General features: G+C 26.7%; 8 protein-coding genes across 12 annotated transcripts in view; 5 read left to right on the top strand and 3 right to left on the bottom strand.

Annotated features, from left to right (window-relative positions):
• The first annotated feature begins 829 nt into the window (after positions 1–829).
• Positions 830–3,801, top strand: LOC106788906 (microspherule protein 1). The gene is made up of 6 exons (XM_014752616.1): positions 830–1,089; positions 1,376–1,748; positions 1,862–2,062; positions 2,164–2,583; positions 2,963–3,178; positions 3,335–3,801. The coding sequence occupies exons 1-6, from the start codon at positions 971–973 to the stop codon at positions 3,422–3,424; spliced, it is 1,419 nt and encodes a 472-aa protein (XP_014608102.1). The 5' UTR covers positions 830–970; the 3' UTR covers positions 3,425–3,801.
• A 491-nt stretch (positions 3,802–4,292) lies between these two features.
• Positions 4,293–8,516, top strand: LOC106788904 (apoptosis-inducing factor 3). 4 transcript variants are annotated; one of them, XM_014752613.1, is made up of 8 exons: positions 4,455–4,542; positions 5,852–5,982; positions 6,154–6,446; positions 6,551–6,887; positions 7,003–7,353; positions 7,443–7,648; positions 7,745–7,961; positions 8,061–8,516. In XM_014752613.1, exons 2-8 carry the CDS (start codon positions 5,877–5,879, stop codon positions 8,309–8,311), a joined length of 1,761 nt encoding a protein of 586 aa, XP_014608099.1. In that variant the 5' UTR covers positions 4,455–4,542; positions 5,852–5,876; the 3' UTR covers positions 8,312–8,516. The 4 variants fall into 4 exon arrangements, with proteins under 4 accessions (XP_014608100.1, XP_014608099.1, XP_014608101.1 ...); XM_014752615.1 differs by lacking the exon at positions 4,455–4,542 and adding an exon at positions 5,030–5,082; XM_014752612.1 differs by lacking the exon at positions 4,455–4,542 and adding an exon at positions 5,110–5,213.
• Positions 8,517–8,603: 87 nt separating this feature from the next.
• LOC106788908 (C-Myc-binding protein) lies at positions 8,604–9,662 on the top strand. The gene is made up of 3 exons (XM_014752619.1): positions 8,604–8,952; positions 9,123–9,244; positions 9,346–9,662. Exons 1-3 carry the CDS (start codon positions 8,938–8,940, stop codon positions 9,488–9,490), a joined length of 282 nt encoding a protein of 93 aa, XP_014608105.1. The 5' UTR covers positions 8,604–8,937; the 3' UTR covers positions 9,491–9,662.
• A 313-nt stretch (positions 9,663–9,975) lies between these two features.
• Positions 9,976–11,086, bottom strand: LOC106788907 (prefoldin subunit 3). Its single transcript, XM_014752618.1, has 2 exons — positions 10,954–11,086; positions 9,976–10,712 (listed from the first exon to the last, which is right to left on the bottom strand). Exons 1-2 carry the CDS (start codon positions 11,035–11,037, stop codon positions 10,224–10,226), a joined length of 573 nt encoding a protein of 190 aa, XP_014608104.1. The 5' UTR covers positions 11,038–11,086; the 3' UTR covers positions 9,976–10,223.
• A 614-nt stretch (positions 11,087–11,700) lies between these two features.
• On the bottom strand, positions 11,701–14,517 carry LOC106788913 (rap1 GTPase-GDP dissociation stimulator 1-B). Its single transcript, XM_014752627.1, has 10 exons — positions 14,410–14,517; positions 14,144–14,281; positions 13,836–14,069; positions 13,567–13,733; positions 13,247–13,478; positions 12,998–13,144; positions 12,535–12,930; positions 12,306–12,438; positions 11,959–12,227; positions 11,701–11,865 (listed from the first exon to the last, which is right to left on the bottom strand). Exons 1-10 carry the CDS (start codon positions 14,414–14,416, stop codon positions 11,729–11,731), a joined length of 1,860 nt encoding a protein of 619 aa, XP_014608113.1. The 5' UTR covers positions 14,417–14,517; the 3' UTR covers positions 11,701–11,728.
• Positions 14,518–14,824: 307 nt separating this feature from the next.
• LOC106788909 (dynactin subunit 4) lies at positions 14,825–17,381 on the top strand. 2 transcript variants are annotated; one of them, XM_014752621.1, is made up of 9 exons: positions 14,825–15,081; positions 15,200–15,270; positions 15,342–15,538; positions 15,632–15,774; positions 15,894–16,059; positions 16,150–16,333; positions 16,409–16,604; positions 16,692–16,882; positions 17,006–17,381. In XM_014752621.1, exons 1-9 carry the CDS (start codon positions 14,953–14,955, stop codon positions 17,220–17,222), a joined length of 1,494 nt encoding a protein of 497 aa, XP_014608107.1. In that variant the 5' UTR covers positions 14,825–14,952; the 3' UTR covers positions 17,223–17,381. The 2 variants fall into 2 exon arrangements, with proteins under 2 accessions (XP_014608107.1, XP_014608106.1); XM_014752620.1 differs by having other exon boundaries at positions 14,826–15,081; positions 16,409–16,607.
• Positions 17,382–17,465: 84 nt separating this feature from the next.
• Positions 17,466–18,692, bottom strand: LOC106788910 (40S ribosomal protein S14). Its single transcript, XM_014752622.1, has 4 exons — positions 18,588–18,692; positions 18,162–18,320; positions 17,987–18,074; positions 17,466–17,744 (listed from the first exon to the last, which is right to left on the bottom strand). Exons 2-4 carry the CDS (start codon positions 18,308–18,310, stop codon positions 17,526–17,528), a joined length of 456 nt encoding a protein of 151 aa, XP_014608108.1. The 5' UTR covers positions 18,311–18,320; positions 18,588–18,692; the 3' UTR covers positions 17,466–17,525.
• A 239-nt stretch (positions 18,693–18,931) lies between these two features.
• LOC106788914 (smad nuclear interacting protein 1) overlaps positions 18,932–19,366 on the top strand; it is a 2,458-nt gene continuing 2,023 nt past the window's right edge. The window contains exon 1 of the mRNA XM_014752628.1: positions 18,932–19,067. The gene's annotated coding sequence lies outside the window, so the exon portion shown is untranslated. The remainder of the gene's footprint in view (positions 19,068–19,366) is intronic.

Below are 19,366 nucleotides of genomic sequence, written 5' to 3'. Positions count from 1 at the left end.
TCTTTACTGTATTATATTCGTCCAGTATGTCTGATTAATAAGATATTTCAATTAAAATAATTCATTATGTATTTAATTTATCAAATATTATTGTATTTTATATTATATACTCTAAATATGTAAATCTCTCTGCAAAATTAGATTCTTTTTTTTAATTATCACAATAGCATTTTATATGATTTAAATAATATTTTAATTCTATAAAAGATATTAATAAGTTAAATAATACGATATAATAAAAAAAAATTAAATGTTTTATGTTATTTTATAATATTTCATAGATATAATTAATTACTGTTATATACATGTTTTTTCAAAATTTTTCGGACCTAGTGAATATCCATATTCCATTGTTTTGATTGGTGGCTTTATCAGAGTCCAGTTCCATTGCCAGGCAAAATTACTAGACGAAATAAAATGATAAACATCTCAAAATTATAAAAAAATCATCAAAATAGTAAGTAACTTTTTAAAACATTATATTTTTTAAACTTTTTTTTTTAATTTTATATATATATATATATATTTGTTCAATTTTTATCCTTTTAAAATTAAGAATCTATTCACGATTTTAATCATATGGCATATAGGGTTTTTTTTCAAGTGAAGTAGTCTCTTTGATATGATAAAATAATCTTATTTTCTAAATTGCATGCATGAATACAGTTTCATGTTAAAACCATTCATTATTAAATATTGTTCCCTTTTTGTATAAGTTATAATATATTTTCTAATATCATGTAATCTTGTGAAAGATCTATGAATTGTTTGCGTACAATATTTGATTTGTGTAAGATCGTATGCGCACAAGTTTCTGCGCAAATGCTACTTATACTAACTTGTATTTACGTTTATATTATATGAGAATGCATTAAGTTCATGTCTGCATGCAATGTATATACGCAATGCGAACAGAATTAGCTGCTGGAAACATTGTTTTTGTTAAATTTCATGATAAGTTCATAAAATAATGAGTATATCGACCTCGACAAATGTAAACCATAGTGGACATTCACATAGTGGAGAAGCTTTCTTAAATATCCCAGTTGAATCCTCAAATTTAGATGCATTAGCAACAAAACGGAGAAGGTATTTATATATATATATAAATTGATTGTTTATATCTCGTGGCATGATGTTAATTAAATTTTTTAAATATCATGTATACAAAGAAATGAGAATTTGATAAAAACTGCTTTTATATAGTTTTCTCTTTACTGAAACTAACCAACAATTATACTTTTTAGAAAGACTTAATTCTTTAAATATGAAATATTAATTACAATCTAAGTTAGATTTAATATTATTAATTACTTGTGTCTACATTTCTTTCTTTCTATACTTTATTAATGATTGAATCTTTAATTCCTATTAGTTCATCGCGTACAATAAAACGCAGAAAATTTGATGATGAATTGGTTGAAACAACATTTAATCTACAACCTTCTACTACAAGCACAAAATCAGCATCAAGGACACGGACTTTGTCGGTATCTGCTAGTCCACAGGATGTCTTGCCATCGCAAATTCTTGCAAGTCCTATGCAAATGCCACCAAACGTGACACAAAATGATAGATGTAACCGTAGACCTCCTAGGCCAAGTGGTTCAAATGGATCTGGTAGAAAAAGTAAGAAAAATAAAAGCCATTCACATTCGGTGAATGCTACAAAAGATCTTGGCCGATGGAAACCTACTGACGATTTAGCTTTAATAACCGGTGTACAACAAACAAATGATCTACGTATGGTAAACTATTGAATTTATATATAACTTTTTATCTCTTTTCTATTTTTAAAATTAATAAAAACATTATAATAAATATTGTTCACACAACATAATTAGAAATGAATATTTGTCAGGTACATCGTGGTACAAAATTTTCATGTCGATTTACGCTTCAAGAAATTCAACAAAGATGGTATGCTTTATTATATGATAGTGCAGTTTCTCGTGTAGCTGTTCAAGCTATGAGGAATTTACATCCTGAATTAATAGCTAGTGTGCAAGCAAGAACTTTATATAGTAAAGCTGAAGAAGATCTTCTTGGTACTGTAAAATCAGTAAGTATATAATCGAGAAATAGATGATAACCATTCTCTATGGAAAATTTTACCAAGTCTCTCGGTAAAATTTGTGTAATACATGTTTTATATTAACTCAGACTTCTCAGCCAACACTAGAGGTTTTTCAAGAACTTCTTGAAGCAAATGCACATACATTTTATCCACATAGAACAGCTAAGGCGTTACTTGCTCACTGGCAAGTGATGAAACAGTATCATTTATTGCCAGATCAAACAGTTCAAAGTTTACCTAAAGGTGAACATGTATTAAGTTTTTCCGATGCTGAAGATATGATTGTTGATGCAGAATTAATGGAACAGAAAGATGAAGCAGTAGATGTTGAACTTGTAACATTGGATAGGAAGAATAAAAGAGAAATTAGAATGCTAGAGAATGAAATTGGAAGATGGCATGTTCTTGTTGACAGTGTAACAGGTGTTAATCCACCAGATTTTGACAATCAAACATTGGCAATACTCAGAGGTCGACTTGTCAGATATCTTATGAGATCTCGAGAGGTGATAATATATATATATAAGATATTCCAAAATTTTCGAAACGGTAAAATGTCTAAAAAAAAAGATTTTTTTAAAAAAAGATGCAAAGAAAAGTTGTATTTATGTGTTTAAAGATCTATCAAACTTATTTAAATATACGCGTTTGATCTTGGTTAAAGGGTTCAAAAAATCATATCAAGATCAAAATAATTTTCTTAATCGAAACATCACATTTTGTATTATATATTGTTTAAGCTGATGCTTCCAAAACATTACTTTATAACATTTTTATAATAAGAATTTGGTGAGATTTTGCCGTTCCGAGATTTTTGAAACACCCTGTATATTATATGTTAATTTGTCTAAATATATAATGATTTATACAATTTGATTTTTCAAGATAACTGTGGGAAGATCTACGAAGGACCATAATGTCGATGTAGATTTGAGTTTAGAAGGACCAGCATGGAAAGTATCTCGTAGACAAGGTACAATTCGTTTACGAAATAATGGTGATTTCTTTTTATCTTCTGAAGGAAAGAGACCAATTTTTGTGGATAGTAGACCGATTCTTGCTGGAAATAAAATAAAATTGAACAATAACAGTGTAATAGAGGTAATCGCTAACTGTTTTTAAATCATATGCAGAGTTATAAATTATTGCATATTATAATCTATATCAAAATAAATACTATTATTATTATATTATTTTACTATTAATTACTTTTATAAGTATATAGTAAGTTTCAGTGTTTGTTATTACATATTACAGATAGCAGGGCTGAGATTCATATTTTTAATAAATCAAGAACTGATTTCTGTAATACGCCAGGAGGCTGTTAAACTAAATTTAAATCCTTAAATTACATATAATGTGTGTGACCAAGAATATTGCATTCAATACTCCCACAATTATCTTTAACATTGAAATATTCGTATAATGTATTGTTTTTAGTACAAATTTATAATTATGATTACATTCTCTATGTTAGAATAAAATATAAGTTGTCAGTGTGCGAAAAAACTTACGTAGTATACAATCAGTAAAGTAACGATATTTCATTTTTGACCGTTGAATTGTATATTTAACAAACCGTGCCAATGTATGGACAATTGTATATTTTTTTTGGTTTTTCATCATTTATTAGAAATACCTACAGTGTAACTTGTACAAAAGCAGTCATATAGCAGTCGTAGTATATAATGTTAGTGCTTTTTGTAATAAAGGGCACAAAAAGATTTTTCATTCCTTTCTGCTCCCTATTAATAATTAGAGATTTGTTGATATAAGTTTTATAAGTTTATAATACATTGATGAACTGTCAAAAAAAAAGGCCACAAAATTGTTTTATCGCGGTTCTTAAAATACATCGCTAACAATAAAAATAAAATTATATGAATAATAAGAATTTTTCGTATCATTTAATTAGGATATATAAGATCTAAAATAGTAAAAAAGAGAGCCTCGTTGCTTAACAATTATTTGTTTATATGTTCTAATTGAAAAACTACTTTTTCTACTTACAAGATTGTAACAAAAATGGGAGATATAATCAAGTATAAAATATTTTTTTATTAAAATAAATTTTTAATAACATTTTCATAAAATATTTATTTTTGTGATGCAAAGAAAAATATATTATTTGAATAAAAAAAATTAGTAAACGTTTACTATGTAAGGAACAAAAAAAAGTGAAAGTAAAAATTTATATGTCGTTAGTTTAGCTCAAGGTTATTTGATATAGTCTACTCATATACAGTAATCTTACTCCTACAATGCCACAATATCTGGTGATAAATAGATTCGAAAATCAGTTTCAATCAGTTTCAATTCTCCGATATCTTTTGTAAGTGAAGCCTAAAAAGATATCGTGGTAAAGATAACAAACAGTAATTCGTTAATCATGGGTTTGAAACATTGTAAAGAATTTTCCTCTGCAGATGATTATGAAACCGAAAGATATAAATCTACTGAGAAAGGTGTGGCAATATACTTTAAAATTATTTTATTCGTATATTTTAATAAATAAGAGAGAATAGTATTAAAAAATTGATCATTTCGCATAAGTTGTGTATAATTTCAATCACTTTCTAATAATAATTTACATATATAAACAAATATATATATATATATATTTATAATAGATACGTGCAAATCATCGGAATAATTAAAATTATGTGTTATCTTTTTATTTATTTCTTTAAAAGTTATATTTATAATCTTGTTTTTTAATAATATATTAAAATAATCAATTAATCTATACACGGCTGTAATCGGCTATGATTATCAAAAGAATATTGATTTAGATTTTAATTTTTAACCATATGTACAATATTGTCAATTTAATATATAATTGTTATAGTTAATCGGAATATTTCTAGGTACACATTCGATATTAATTGAAATTTATTTAAAAATTCTTATCTTCGATGAAATAATGCGTAATTTGTAAAATACACATACGGGAATTCCGATAACTTGTTGCTTGTAACCGGAAATACCAAATTATTTTATAGATGGTATGAATCATCTACTTCGTTCTATTACCAAAAAAAGAAACAATTGAATGACTATTTAAGTTTACGATGAATTCAAGAATTATTCTTCCTTTGTTTAATCATATACGTTGTAATTTATCCAAAAATCTGCGGTAATTAATAATAATATAAGGTTCAATTGTTAGGTTATTGCGTCATTTCTGTCATGTTTTGTGCACCTATCAAAATTTTTCCGCCAAAAAGATGAGTATATATTTACATTCAAAATTGACATTAGGCGAATTGAACAAATATTTTTTTATTCTTTAAATTAAGACAATTCACAGAAGATAATGTTTAGTATGTTGTTATACGTAACAACATTGGTATACCAAATTTAATTTTATTCAAATATTAAGACAGAAGTTATACAATAATTTAAAACATAGCTAATATAATTTTCTTAATCATTCTCTCATTTGTTGTTTTTTTAAATTTTATTATTGTAATTAACCTATAGTTGACAATGTTATATTGATTACATGAAAAATTAATATTTCACCTATGGGAATCTCTTCGTACTAATAATACTAACATTACTTTTGACAATCAGCTGTTTTATGTCAATGTCATATAATTTCGAATAGGTTTCAAATACATGAAAAAGAAAAATTCTTTAATATCGTATTATACGAAATAATAGAATATTTCTAATTTATAAATCGATGGATTTTTTTCTTTGACTCCTAATATTTTCGAAGCTTTTTGTGTACGTTTTATAAATATCAATATTTCCTTTATTTTATTGAAGTTGCTTAACATATCCCGAGTTTGTAATGTCAACAAATGGGGAGGATAAGAGAAAAATTCATATCTGTAATCAATGCAATAAAGAACAAGATGTTAGTAAAACACATAATAGAGGATCATGCTGTTGTTCTTGTAAGTTTGTTACAATATATATTCTAACATAGATTATAAGTAATCATAATAATAATAATAATATTGATTTTAAAGTGTTTTATTCCCTCTCTTTACTTTTCTTTTTTATATTTTTATGCGCTATATATTTCATGTCGTATAACTATATATAAAATAGAAGTTCATTTTTAGGCATACCACAAAAACATGATTACATAGAAGATATAGTATGCAAAGAAAATGATATTAATGAAAATGAAATGAAAGTGGTGACTCTTGGGAAGAACGAAGCTAAAGTATTATTAGTAAAACAAAAAGGAGAAATACATGCAGTTGGAACAAAATGTACCCATTATGGAGCTCCGTTGCATACTGGTGCATTAGGAGATGGCAAAGTAAGATGTCCATGGCACGGAGCATGTTTCAATATCAAAACAGGTGATATAGAAGATTATCCAGGATTAGATTCCTTGCCATGTTATAAGGTGACTACACAATTTGTTAATATCTTATAAGAAATATTATTACCTTGAAAAGTAGAAAATTTAATGCATTTTCTTTTTACGCATAATGCATTATATATATATAGGTAACTGTAGATGAAGCAGGACTTGTACATGTCAAAGCAAAAGTTAAGGATCTAGAAATTAATAAACGGGTTAAAGATATGTGTGAATATGATGTTAAAAATCCAAAGACTACTTTGATTATTGGTGGAGGTCCATCGGCTGCTACATGTGCTGAAAGCTTACGTCAAGAAGGCTTTACAGGAAAAATCATTTTAATCTGCAAAGAAAATACATTGCCTTATGATAGAGTGAAAGTATCTAAAGTATTGAATTTTGACGTGAACAAATTTTCTTTAAGACAGCAAAGTTTTTACAATGAACATAATATTGAAACTAAACTAGGTCGAGAAGCTATAGGTGAAATAATAATTGATATTAAGATAAATTATACAATAATCACAAATTATATATGCATATATATATATATATATATATATATATCTTATTATTTATATCTTTTTTATTATTGCAGCATTGGATACGAATCAAAATATTGTTACGCTTGACAATTCTGAAACATTAAAATATGATTATTTATACCTTTGCACTGGTAGCAAAGCAAGAGTACCTGATTTACCCGGAGTTAATTTTGAAAATATTTTTGTGTTACGCAATTACACTGATTCACATGCTGTACATAAATTATTACATCCTGATAAACATATAGTTATATATGGCCTAGGTTTTATTGGCATGGAAGCAGCTTCTTATTGTATAGATAAGTGTGCATCTGTTACTGTTATAGGACGAGGCAATGTACCTTTACGTGATGTTTTTGGTACAGAAATTGGTAATAGAGTTCGAGAAGAATTTGAAACAAAAGGTATTTCAGTAAAGGTTTCTACAATTTTATAATTTGAAACATGTCATTTTGTGTTCAAAACAATATAGCTGATTCGTTTTTTTTTTAAGGTATTAAATTTATATTTAATAATAATATATCGAAGTTTATTCCCAAAGAAGGAACTGATAATACATTAGGCAAAGTGGAATTATCTGATGGTAATATTCTTGAAGCAGATATATGTATTATTGGAATAGGCTCTACATTTTATACGGATTGGTTAAAAACATCAATGATTAAAATGTTGGACAATGGTGGTATTATCGTAGATAAGGTATCACCTTTATATTGAATATTATTTTTTATTATTTTATTCACGTTCGTTTTATCAGCAAGATAGTTCCTTAATCATTACTTTTATTAATTGTAGTATTTGAAAACAAATATAGAAAATGTATTTGCTGGTGGTGATATAGCTTATGCTCCAGTATTAGGCTCTGATAATATTTCTGCTACTATCGGTCATTATGGTTTAGCTCATTATCATGGTAAAATAGCAGCTTTAAATATTTGTAACAAAGAAAAAGCTTTATATAGTGTCCCATTTTTTTGGACTGTTTTATTCGGAAAGAGTTATCGATATGCAGGTAAAAATTTTATTTTTATGTATTAATTTAAAATTTTATGATTATATTATACATAATATAATATATACTTTAATAAATCCAAAATAATAATATTTTTAGGATATGGACAGTCGGATAAAGTGATTATTTATGGTTCTTTAGAAAACTTGCAATATTTTGCTTATTATGTAAAAAATGATAAAGTAATAGCAATGAGTAGTGTTGGAGCAGATCCAATTGTTGCAGATTTTGCTAATTTGTTGGCAGAGAAACAAACCTTAACGGAAGATGATATTAAAAACAATCCTTTTGGATGGATGCGTACTAAGCCTAAAGATGTAGAAACTAAATTTCAACTATTACATATTTAATAAAAATAATTCCCTCGCTCTTATATCTCCTTTTCCTGTCATAAAATGATTATATTGTACTTAACAAAATGTAAAAAGATGTTTAAAATATTACAGTTAATTTCTATTAGAATAATAACAATTTTTAGTAATAATTTTAAGAAATAATTACAAAATGTATAATTTTGTTATATATAATTTCTACAAATGGATGCATTTATGAACATATACAGTATTGTTTGATAGTATTGTACCGTTATCGCTTTAAGTACCAACTTTCGCCCACTTTTGGTCAGGGTACTATCTAAAATGATTTTGGTTACGGGAAAAGTGAACTTGCGAGCTTCCATGTACTTCTGTATTCTTTGCCAGATGCTTTCAGGTGTTTTTAATGTTACTGATGAATTTCGACGTGTGGTCATTGTGGCGTTATTAATCTAATGGAAATAACAATTTGAAAAAGCATAACGTTTTTTTTATATAATGTGTTGTGTAGCTATTGCCACAGTGATCGTTGTTACGGTATGTTTGTTTACAGTTCGAAGCGGTAACTTGAAGGAGAAATATTATAGAGAAAAGAAACTAGAACTTTCTTTGTAAAACTTCGAGCGTTTAATTATTATACCATTTCGAATATAAAATTAGCGATGTCTACATTTAAGGTAAATTAATATTATCATTAATTTATTTTTACATTAAATTATCGAAGTTTTTTTACTTCATTCTTATATTGATATCATCTTGTTGGAGGGTCTAAGAAAAACTTTTAAATAAATTACAAAATTAATTACTAACTGTTATTAATATTTCACTTTTTTGTGCATTATTTTAGTCAAGTGATTCTAAAAGAGAAGAGTACAGAAAATATTTGGAAAGAGCAGGCGTTATGGATGCTCTTACTAAAGTACTTGTATCGCTTTACGAAGAAACAGAAAAACCAAATGATGCATTAGAGTATCCTTAATATTATTGATTTAATATATAACAGAAAATTTAAAAAGTATAATGTGTGTTTAAATAATTTAATAAGATTTTTCTTTAACAAAATTTATAAGATATATACGTAAGAATCTTGGAGACATAACCGAAAACAATTTAGAAATTAATACGTTAAAAAAAGAATTAGATGATGCTAAAGCAAAAATTACTGAGTTGCAAGAAAAATTAGTAAAATATGAACAAAATGAAGCGAACAATTAAATCTTAATTTTCATATGACTACTATTTTATTAATAAAATAATAATGGATAGCAAAGGTTAACTAAGTGCTGACAAAGTAGTACTACTTCTATCTTTGTAAGCGTATTCTTAATATTTTGAATGTTTAAATGTATAAAAAAAAAAATAAAATTCAGGAAATAATTCTTTTAAAGCATCTAATTATAACAACAAAGTCCTTGTTTAATACTTTAATTCAATCTAAATTGATGACAATTATACTTTATATTTGGAAAATGTAACAAAATAAATGCTATCATATAAATAGTATTTATACATATATAATTATCATAATTAAATTAAATTTAAATTTAAATAAATATTTTCGATACTAAAAATAATATTATAGTATTACTATCTCTTTTGTCAGCATAATATCTATGATCTCATGTATATTGTTACAATTGCATTCTTTAGCAAAGTATTATTACAACAATAATATTTATGTAATAATAACCATACATACATATATTCTCAGGTCTATTTGTATTTTCATAAATAAATAACAATTACAAAAATAGCCTTGCATAATATTACCTTTAAGTATGTTCTAGCTTATTGTATCGCAAAAATAAAAACTGATTTATATTTTTTATAATTAATGTATTTTATTGATGATATAAACTGATTTAAAATATAAGCAAAGATATTATAAGTCAAATTTGTAGATTTCATCAGAAGTTGTGTACAGGAGTAATTATTAGAAAATAATATTTCATGAGATCTTGAGTGCTTGTCTACGCTTAACGTCCCAGTTGTAAATCCTTGTCATATTAACATGCATAGTGGTAAATTGATCTCTGACAAAATCTAAATCATGTTCGACATATCCTAAATTTTTCTTAGCTGCTTCAATATTTTTAGACAACATTTCTTGAGCATCATCAAGCGTATATTCCAACATTACATTTGCCCCAAGCCAAAGACAAACTTTACCCGTAGGAGGAATAGTAGCCTTAGCATAAACCTGTTCCGATAAAAGAAATTGAGTTTCTAAATCATGACTATTATCTTTTTCGGTTTGTAATTTTTCGATCATTTCTAATGATCTTTCCAGATCTGGTATCTGTGCTTTCAATCGTCTTCTTTTATTAACCAAATTATATTCCATGAATTTATATTTCATATGATTTTCTTCAAGTTTTTTGAGAACTTTATCCACAGATTCATTCTCTGGTCTTGCCATAAATGCATCCACATCTTCCTAAAATTAAAAACAGAATCGACCTTTACAATTGATTCTTCGATATATTTTGATAATAAAAATAATACGATTTGCAAGAACTATATGCATGTATCGTTTGACATAACGCCATATAGATCTTTTCTATATAAGGAATCGTTCGAAAGTGATATTCAGACAGTGACCGCAAATTGTGATATTTAATTAAGTATAAATTTAAAATCAAATTTATGAAAGGGAAAGGGATGACAAATATACTTACTACAAAATCTGCTTCTGGAATACCAGCATAAGATTTTTTTTGTAATTCAATCTCAATATCTAATTTATTCTTACTTTCCTCCATGTTTACTTGGTTATGTGACTATGAAATAGAATTATATCGAACATACAGAATCGATACATTTCCTTTTTCCTTGGAACGTCAATGCACAATCGAAACTTTTTTATCGATATATCGATGTTTAGAATTTAGAAATGCATAAGGGGATTAATTTTATACTTATTTTTTAACAATTCAAAAAATTGAAAGATAAAATAGTTTTGTTATTTCTTTCAAAAATAAGAATATCACATCTTATTATAGATATAAATGGATAATAGAATAAAAATATTCATTTTTATCTTTGAGAATAAAGGTATTTATTACATTAATAAATTTAGTGTCACATCTTTTAATTTCGAAAATATATTCACGAATATATTTATTTATTTTATGAACATTTAATTTTTAATAGACAATTATTTGTTCTTATTATCTATAATGTATTTTACATCTTACATCAAGAATGTTAACCAATTATATAAATGAATGGATAAAATTTTAACAAGATCTATCAAAGATAATAAGCAAATTAATTTCTTATTAACTGTTGAAATTAATAAGAAATCAGTACATAGATAATTAAAAAAATCATTCAGGTTTAAATATTTTTGTTTCCTCAATTTGCTTGAATAACTATAGTTTCACAGATATCTAGTTAAAATAATATTTATCTTCGATTGAATGAACCATATTCACAATTTTATTAATTTAATTAAGTATCAGCATCAATAGTATTCGATATAACATTAATTTTCTCTTTCAAAGTAGAATCAACATATTTGTAATCAAGTACATTCTTCAATGCTGTTTTTAATCCTGCAGTATTGTTTAGATGTTGTTTAATAATATCTGTAAGAAATATGCCATGATATATTTGGATAAAATGTAAAAGAGAAAAGTAGGCAATTTTATTAAACGATAAAAAATAATTATATATCATACCTGATTTAATAATACTGTCAATAAAAGAGAACATATTACAAATAATGGGCAATTCTAATTTAGAAGCACTTTCTTTAAAAAACGTACATATAACATTTCCAATGTTATTTTCAATAAGAGCATCTTTCAATTCTATTGGACAGATAGTAGCTAAATAAGTTAAACTTAAAATAGCTTCATTTTGCATTAAAGCATGTTCTGCTAATATCATTTTTATCAGATATTGAGTACCACTATATTTGATAATTATCAGAGCAACATCTTTATCTCTAGAAAGAAAAAGTAACGATGTATTTATAGGAGATATTATTATTAAGATATATAGAATATAATGAAATATAACTTACTTGCTATTATTAATTAGCCATGCAAGTAAACGATGAGCTTCACCTTGTACTCCTGGGTGATCATCTGTACCACACCATACCACGGTTCTTTTAATAAGATCTTCTTTTTTCCCTAAAGATATAGCAGCTTCCTCTACGTACAGAGTTTTAAAAAGTACAGCATAATGGCAATCAATGTATGCCACAAAACAACTTCACATGCTTTCAAATCAAAACATTTTTAACGTACTTTGTCCATCGATTACAATTCTCAGAGTTCCCAATAATTTGAATACTATTGGAAAAGTTGGTATATCCAACATAGGGTATAAAATGTCAATTAAACCATCCTTTAATATAATAGGTTTATTATCAATCGGAATGACAAGATTATGAAGAGCACTCAGTAAGGCATGCTGAAATCTAATATCACTATTTTTGCTATCATTTTTCTGAATTAATTGTAATAACTTCTTATGAATATCCTGTTCTACCATTAGCTTACAATGGGTGTATGTGCGTGCAAAATTTCCCATAGCTAATACAGCCGTTACTTGAAAATCTTCGTCATTGCTATCTAACCATTTGACAAAATTGTTGTAAACTGTACCTTTACCATTATCATATAATATGTTCATACTATTATCTAAAAAAATATTAGGAATATTTTTCATTATGAATTTTATCAATAAGAAATTACAATTGATATTTACCTCCTGTTAATATCAAAACAATTAAATTACATGCAACTTTAAGAACAGATCTTGTTTCTTCACTTGTACATTGTGGTCCATGAGTTTTTATAAGCTTTAAAAGTAATTCAGGAATGTTTGCTTCTGTAAGGAATAGTTTAATCTCATCTGCAATAAAAATGACAGAAAACAATTATAAAATTATGAAATACATTTTACTTATCAGATATGTATTTGTATTTTTTTTATATATATAATAAATTACTTTACCGTCATCAGCTTGATCATAGAGAAGTTCTAAACACATTTCAGATATTTCCAGAGATGTACTATTACTTAATATGTTTACTATAATTTTAATTAATTTTTTATCCAAAAATGTTACATTAGCATCATTTAATACGCCCAATGTCAATAAAACATGTGTGATTGTTTCCTCTGCAGTAGCACCGTCGATTTCTAGTATGTTACAAAGAACTTGAACGATGTTCTCTTCTAATGCCTACAAAAAACATTTATAAATGAATTTTCGATTAAGAATATCATACACAAAATTGAGCTCTACTATAATATTTATAATATTTTCAAACCTGTTGTTGCAAGGATTCTTGATCTACAAGAAAATTCCATAGTAATCCACTTGCCACTTTTCTTAACGTATCGGCACTTTCGGTATCTTTTAAATCGGTTGCTTTTTTCAACATTTGTAAAATATATTTTAAGCCATCTTTTTCCTTAATCATAACTTTTCCATTTTCTGAAATGATTATGACATGATCATATTACTTTTTTATACAATTTTATAAAGAAAATCCAAAGATTATTATGCATAAACAAATAATAAATTTGTTTTCATTACTATTTTCATAACATATATTCCCAAGAGCTCTAGAAGTTTGTATCAATATATTGATGTTGTCTTCTTTCAATAATTCCATTAACGTTTCTACTATATCTGTATTTGTATATTTTTCTCTTCCCTTATTAGTTTTGGTCATTTCTGCAATAGCTTTTGCTGTTTGTGCAACAATTTCTTTAGATTTGTCCCTCAACAACATTAAAATAGTATCATTAGGAAGGAGGTCTATTACTTCTGAAAACAGTATTTAATACTTACATATTTTTTTCATAAATAAAGATTATATATTATTCGATTAAATATAAGACCTTGGATTGAATTTTCCTTAATCAAAGAATCCAATATTTGCATGACATCAGTATTTTTGCTTTTTTCGGTTTCATTTCTAATTTTGATAAAATTTCTCAGATCAGCAACAATTGTAACAATGTTATATTGACTGTCTCCTACAATGAAATATTTTCTAGATTTATTATACAAAGTGTGACTTAAGTAATTCATAATTCAGTTTCTTAGGTATATATGTCATTTATATAATATTTAAAAAAAAGTAAATTATTTAAAATCAAATTACCTTCCATTTACGCTTCAAGATTCACTTTTTGTCAAATATTCAATATATATTGGAATGTAAGTGTATATGGAAGCTACTTAGGCTTTTCTCATGCAAATTCTATTACTGATACGCAATGGCGGTACATTTAAATTCTAATGAATGTCGATAATTTACCAGCTATTAAATAAATCCTACTAATAGACAGCTTATTTAATTTACGTTATAATAAAGTATTTCTTAAAGATAAATAATAGTTTATGTTACAGAATATTATTTACATTTTAAAATATTTATTACAAAATTTTTTAAAATATAGATTTTTGTAGATGGCGCTTATTTTATTAGAAATCTCTCTCTCTCTCTCACACACCCATCACCACACACGCGCGCGCACGACGTAACACATGACACATGCATTATGGTAACCATATTGAAATAGTGTGTACTTGGATATGACAGTACTTTTTCATAATTGTTAATCCATACATGTTTAAGTGAATTTTATCCTTAGAACATTTTTTTTTTTTCGGAGTCAAGTATAATTTGTAACTATTTTTAATTATGGCTTACTTATATCAACCTGATTATGTTCGTTATATGTGTAATTGTGGTTCTTTAAAGCCTATTTCAAAAATATATTTTTGTCGGCATTGTTTAAAGATTCGATGTGGTTACTGTGTCTGTCAAGAGGTATGTCATTTCTTTATTTTAATTTAATTTCAATGCTATTCAAAGAAATTATATACTGATATTATCTTATGTGATCGTGTGTGTCATTTTAAAATTAATGAAAATTATTCTAAAATAGGTTGATTTATATTACTGTCCAAATTGTATGGAAAATTTACCCTCGTCAGAAGTTCGCCTCAAGAAAAACAAGTAAGATCTTGATTTAAATAATTGATGTGTATATAATAATCTAATTATTAATCCATTTATTTTATTAATAGATGCTCAAACTGCTTTAATTGTCCTAATTGTTTTCAAATGTTGTCTACGAGAGCGGGACATGTCCCATTAAAACCGACAACGAAGGAAGGCGAAGATTCAAAAGATGTTAAAGTTGTACCTAAAAAGGTTTATTATTTATCTTGTTCTTTTTGTCGATGGAGTTCTAGAGATGTTGGTATTTCAGATCAGACTATGGGTATATAAAATTATTTATTATTTTAATTCTCTATAGTTTATATATTATTAAAATTATAACAAACGTTAATTTTATTATTCTCATTTCATATAGCTTCTGCAAGATGGCCAGAACAAGAAAATCCTCATACTAGAAGAATTAATGCCTTAATAGATTATCATAAGATATTGACATCTATAGAAAAACGACAACGAGAAAGGAAAAAGTTCCAACCTAAACGTTCATTCACACAATTTGTAAGATATTTCTCTTGCATTAACTAATATTCAAAATATAAAATTTATGTATTTAAAATATATGTATAGACAAATGGATCTATAATTGTTTGCAATAATATTTTATTAATATTCTATAGGAATCATTTGGACTAACATCTGCTATGATACATAAATGTATTGTTCAGTCAAGAAAACCTCAGATTCAATTGCAATTGTCCGATCAACCAACTCCTTCTATCGCTTCAGAAGATGTGGAAGAATTACCATTAGAAATATTTACTGAGCCGATAGATATTATGAAAAGTAATATATAACTTCGTTTTGAATATTTATTATTTTACTTCGGTGCTTTTTAAGATAGATATTTATTGAATTTTATTGTTGTTATGATAGTTAGTACTCTAGAGCAACGTTTGCAACACCCTGACATACAAGCAGAGTATGTAAATGAACTAAGACCGCAACGTAGACAATTTTTAGTTAAGAGATCACAACGTTGTAGAGTTTGTGAGCATAATCTTAGTAAACCTGATATATGTCCACAGTCTACAAAATTTAAAATTCAATTAGCTGCATTGTAAGTATAATATTCAATATTAAGTTAATAACTTCATGAAAATTTATTAATTAATGAATTAAACAATGTTTCTAGTTATCATATACCAGAAGTAAAGATTGTTACTTGTGAACCATTATATCCTGGTAAACCTAGTGAATTATTTTTGAAGTTTTGCAATCCAACACGACATCCAACACAAATAACTTTATTTCCATTGGATGTATCAATGGCACCTATTCCTATTGTTGATGTTACAGAAAAAGGAGAAGTTAAAAAAGATGATGTGCAAGTGGTAATAGTTCAGATTAGTTTAAAAAAATATTTAGTAAAAAATATATATTTATAATATAATTATGTCATTTATAACATTATTCAGATAAATGAATCTCTAAACTCAATGCCTTCTGCTGTACGCCAAGGACCTATTATAGAGGAAGTTAAAGCAATTAAAGTTGTCCCAAATGCAGATCTAGTATTGCCTCATAGTTCTTTAATTTTGCCAGCTAGAGATGATGCTGCGGAATATGATGACACAGCTGATACTCACAATTTTCAAGATGATCCAAAGTAAGCATTTATTTTTTATTTATTTAAATATTATTAATCTATAGAGATTGTATATTAAAATTTAAATATTAAATATAAATTTACTTTAATATTTGTTAAATAAACATCTATTTTTATTCAAAGGCTTGTAGTTTGGAGAAAAGGAAACAAAGCAATAGTGAGACTTAATGTTACACCATTTGAAAATGATGAAATAAAAGAAGAATCAGTTATAGTAGGTTTTGTCATGCAACATGGATATGTAAATACAATTACTGCTTTAGAACATAAAGCACCACAAAAATTGGATTTAAAAGTTAAATTATATTTAACTCTTGGGAAACTCTGTGGTACTACATAGAAATTATTTATACTGTATTTTATAAATATATATATTTAAAGATATACTAATTTATTTGCTAACAAATGCTTATAATTGATTCTTTATATATAAGTTATTAATTTTATATGTATTAAAATAGTAACTCTTACGTTTAAATAATAAATAATAAAATGATTTGATTTTTTATTGTATTTACATTTTATTATGGGAGCTAATTATGTTGTAATCTTAGAGAGATTAAGTAGTCTTGACAACGCAATATGTATTTTTTTATATTTTTATTATTGAAAAGGAGTTAACCATGTATGCATATAAGATCATTTACAATCTGCGACCACGACGACCTCCCTTTCTACGAGTCGAATCTGATGGAATAGGAGTTACGTCTTCAATGCGACCAATTTTCATACTAGAACGCGCAAGAGCACGCAATGCAGACTGTGCACCAGGTCCAGGTGTTTTTGTTTTATTTCCACCTGTTGCTCTCAACTTAATATGTAGTGCTGTGATACCAAGAGATTTGCACTTTTCTGCAACGTCCTAAGAAAAAGATATTTTTACTTAGTATTCAGATAATGTTATCAAGTAATAACAAAAAACATTACAAATATGTTTTTGTATCATTCTAGCAATAAAAATATGCATTTACTACACATATTTTTGAATACGAGAATGAAATTTGATATTCCACAACATGAACGCTCATTGGACTGTATATATTTATGACCAAAGTGCTGCCTAGGTGTGGTATTAAAAAATATACTTAAATTCAATGTATTTACCTGTGCTGCAAGCATAGCAGCATATGGTGAAGCCTCATCACGGTCAGCTTTTACTTTCATACCACCAGTAACTCTAGCTATAGTTTCCCTAAAATAAATATATGCAATGAAGCAAACATAATATGTGAATAACTCTATATATATAAATATAAAATATATATAAAAGATTTTTTACCTTCCGGATAAATCAGTCACATGGACAAACGTGTCATTAAAACTTGCAAAAATATGAGCAACGCCGAAAACTACTTCTCCCTCACGAACTTGTGGACCAAGGGAGACCTGCACTTCTTCTTTTTGAACCTTTCCTCGTTTAGGTGGCATGTTTGTAAAACTGAACAATATAACAAGTGTTATGTTTATATGTATACTTAGATGATTTCTGAAAATTTACTGTTGTAAGTTATATTCTGATGCTTTCAAAGAGAATGAAAGTAATAGCAATGCTGCACGAATTAAATCCGTCTACATCCATGTTTCACATAATGTAAAAAGAAAATCTATTTAATTACAATTTAATCAAAAAATTTTCTTGTTTATGATCAATGCACAATTTTTGTATAGAATACTTATTGTCTACACAATTATCAAAAAATTGTACCTTATACGATTTCTAGCACACGTTCATCGAAATCGGATATACGAGAAGACATATGCTTCATTTTAAATCTAATATGTGACGCTAGAGAGCGTTTAAAGATATGTTGTATGCAGTCATAGACGTATGCCTGCAGTTTTCAATCGGTCGACCACCACGGTGCACTTGGTGCTGATTGGTGCATTTGGCGGCGGTTGGTACACTTGGTAGCATGTCCACGGCTATTAGTGGTCGTCGGATATAAACGGAATATTTTCATTGGTTACATCATTATTTGTACATACATTGGTACGACTGTAATATTTTATGTTAAATTTTGGATTGGTACTACTGTTATGCAGCTGGTAGCAAACAGACGCCATTACGTTTTCTGATTTCTTGCAGAAAAATTTGTGTATACATTGAAAAACTTAATTTACAAAATAAAAATAAAGTCAAAAGTTTAGTGATTATCTTACAAGATTATACTTACTCAATATTGAGGTTAGTATTATAATGATATTTAAATATTTTGTAATGTTATACAGTCACATTTAATTATTATATTTACGCATACAATATTATCGATATTAACCTTACTATTTTACCAAATTACAGCTGATTTTTATTTTGATTTTTTTTTTTTTTTTTTTTTTTTTTTTTTAAAAAAATCCTGACGAACAGTAGTTTTAATTGTACGAGCGATACAAGTCGTGATGGTAGATCACACAGAAGTTCTAAAAGGAAACGAGAGTATAGTCTCGTTCAGGATAGACGAAATAGTAGGAAAGAAACGTCGAGCA

The sequence above is a fragment of the Polistes canadensis genome, unplaced genomic scaffold, assembly GCF_001313835.1.
Source record: "Polistes canadensis isolate GaletaPanama2010 unplaced genomic scaffold, ASM131383v1 scaffold_156, whole genome shotgun sequence".
NCBI lineage: Eukaryota > Metazoa > Arthropoda > Insecta > Hymenoptera > Vespidae > Polistes > Polistes canadensis.
Note: the sequence above shows the minus strand (reverse complement) of the source record. Positions and strands in the feature narration are given on the sequence as shown.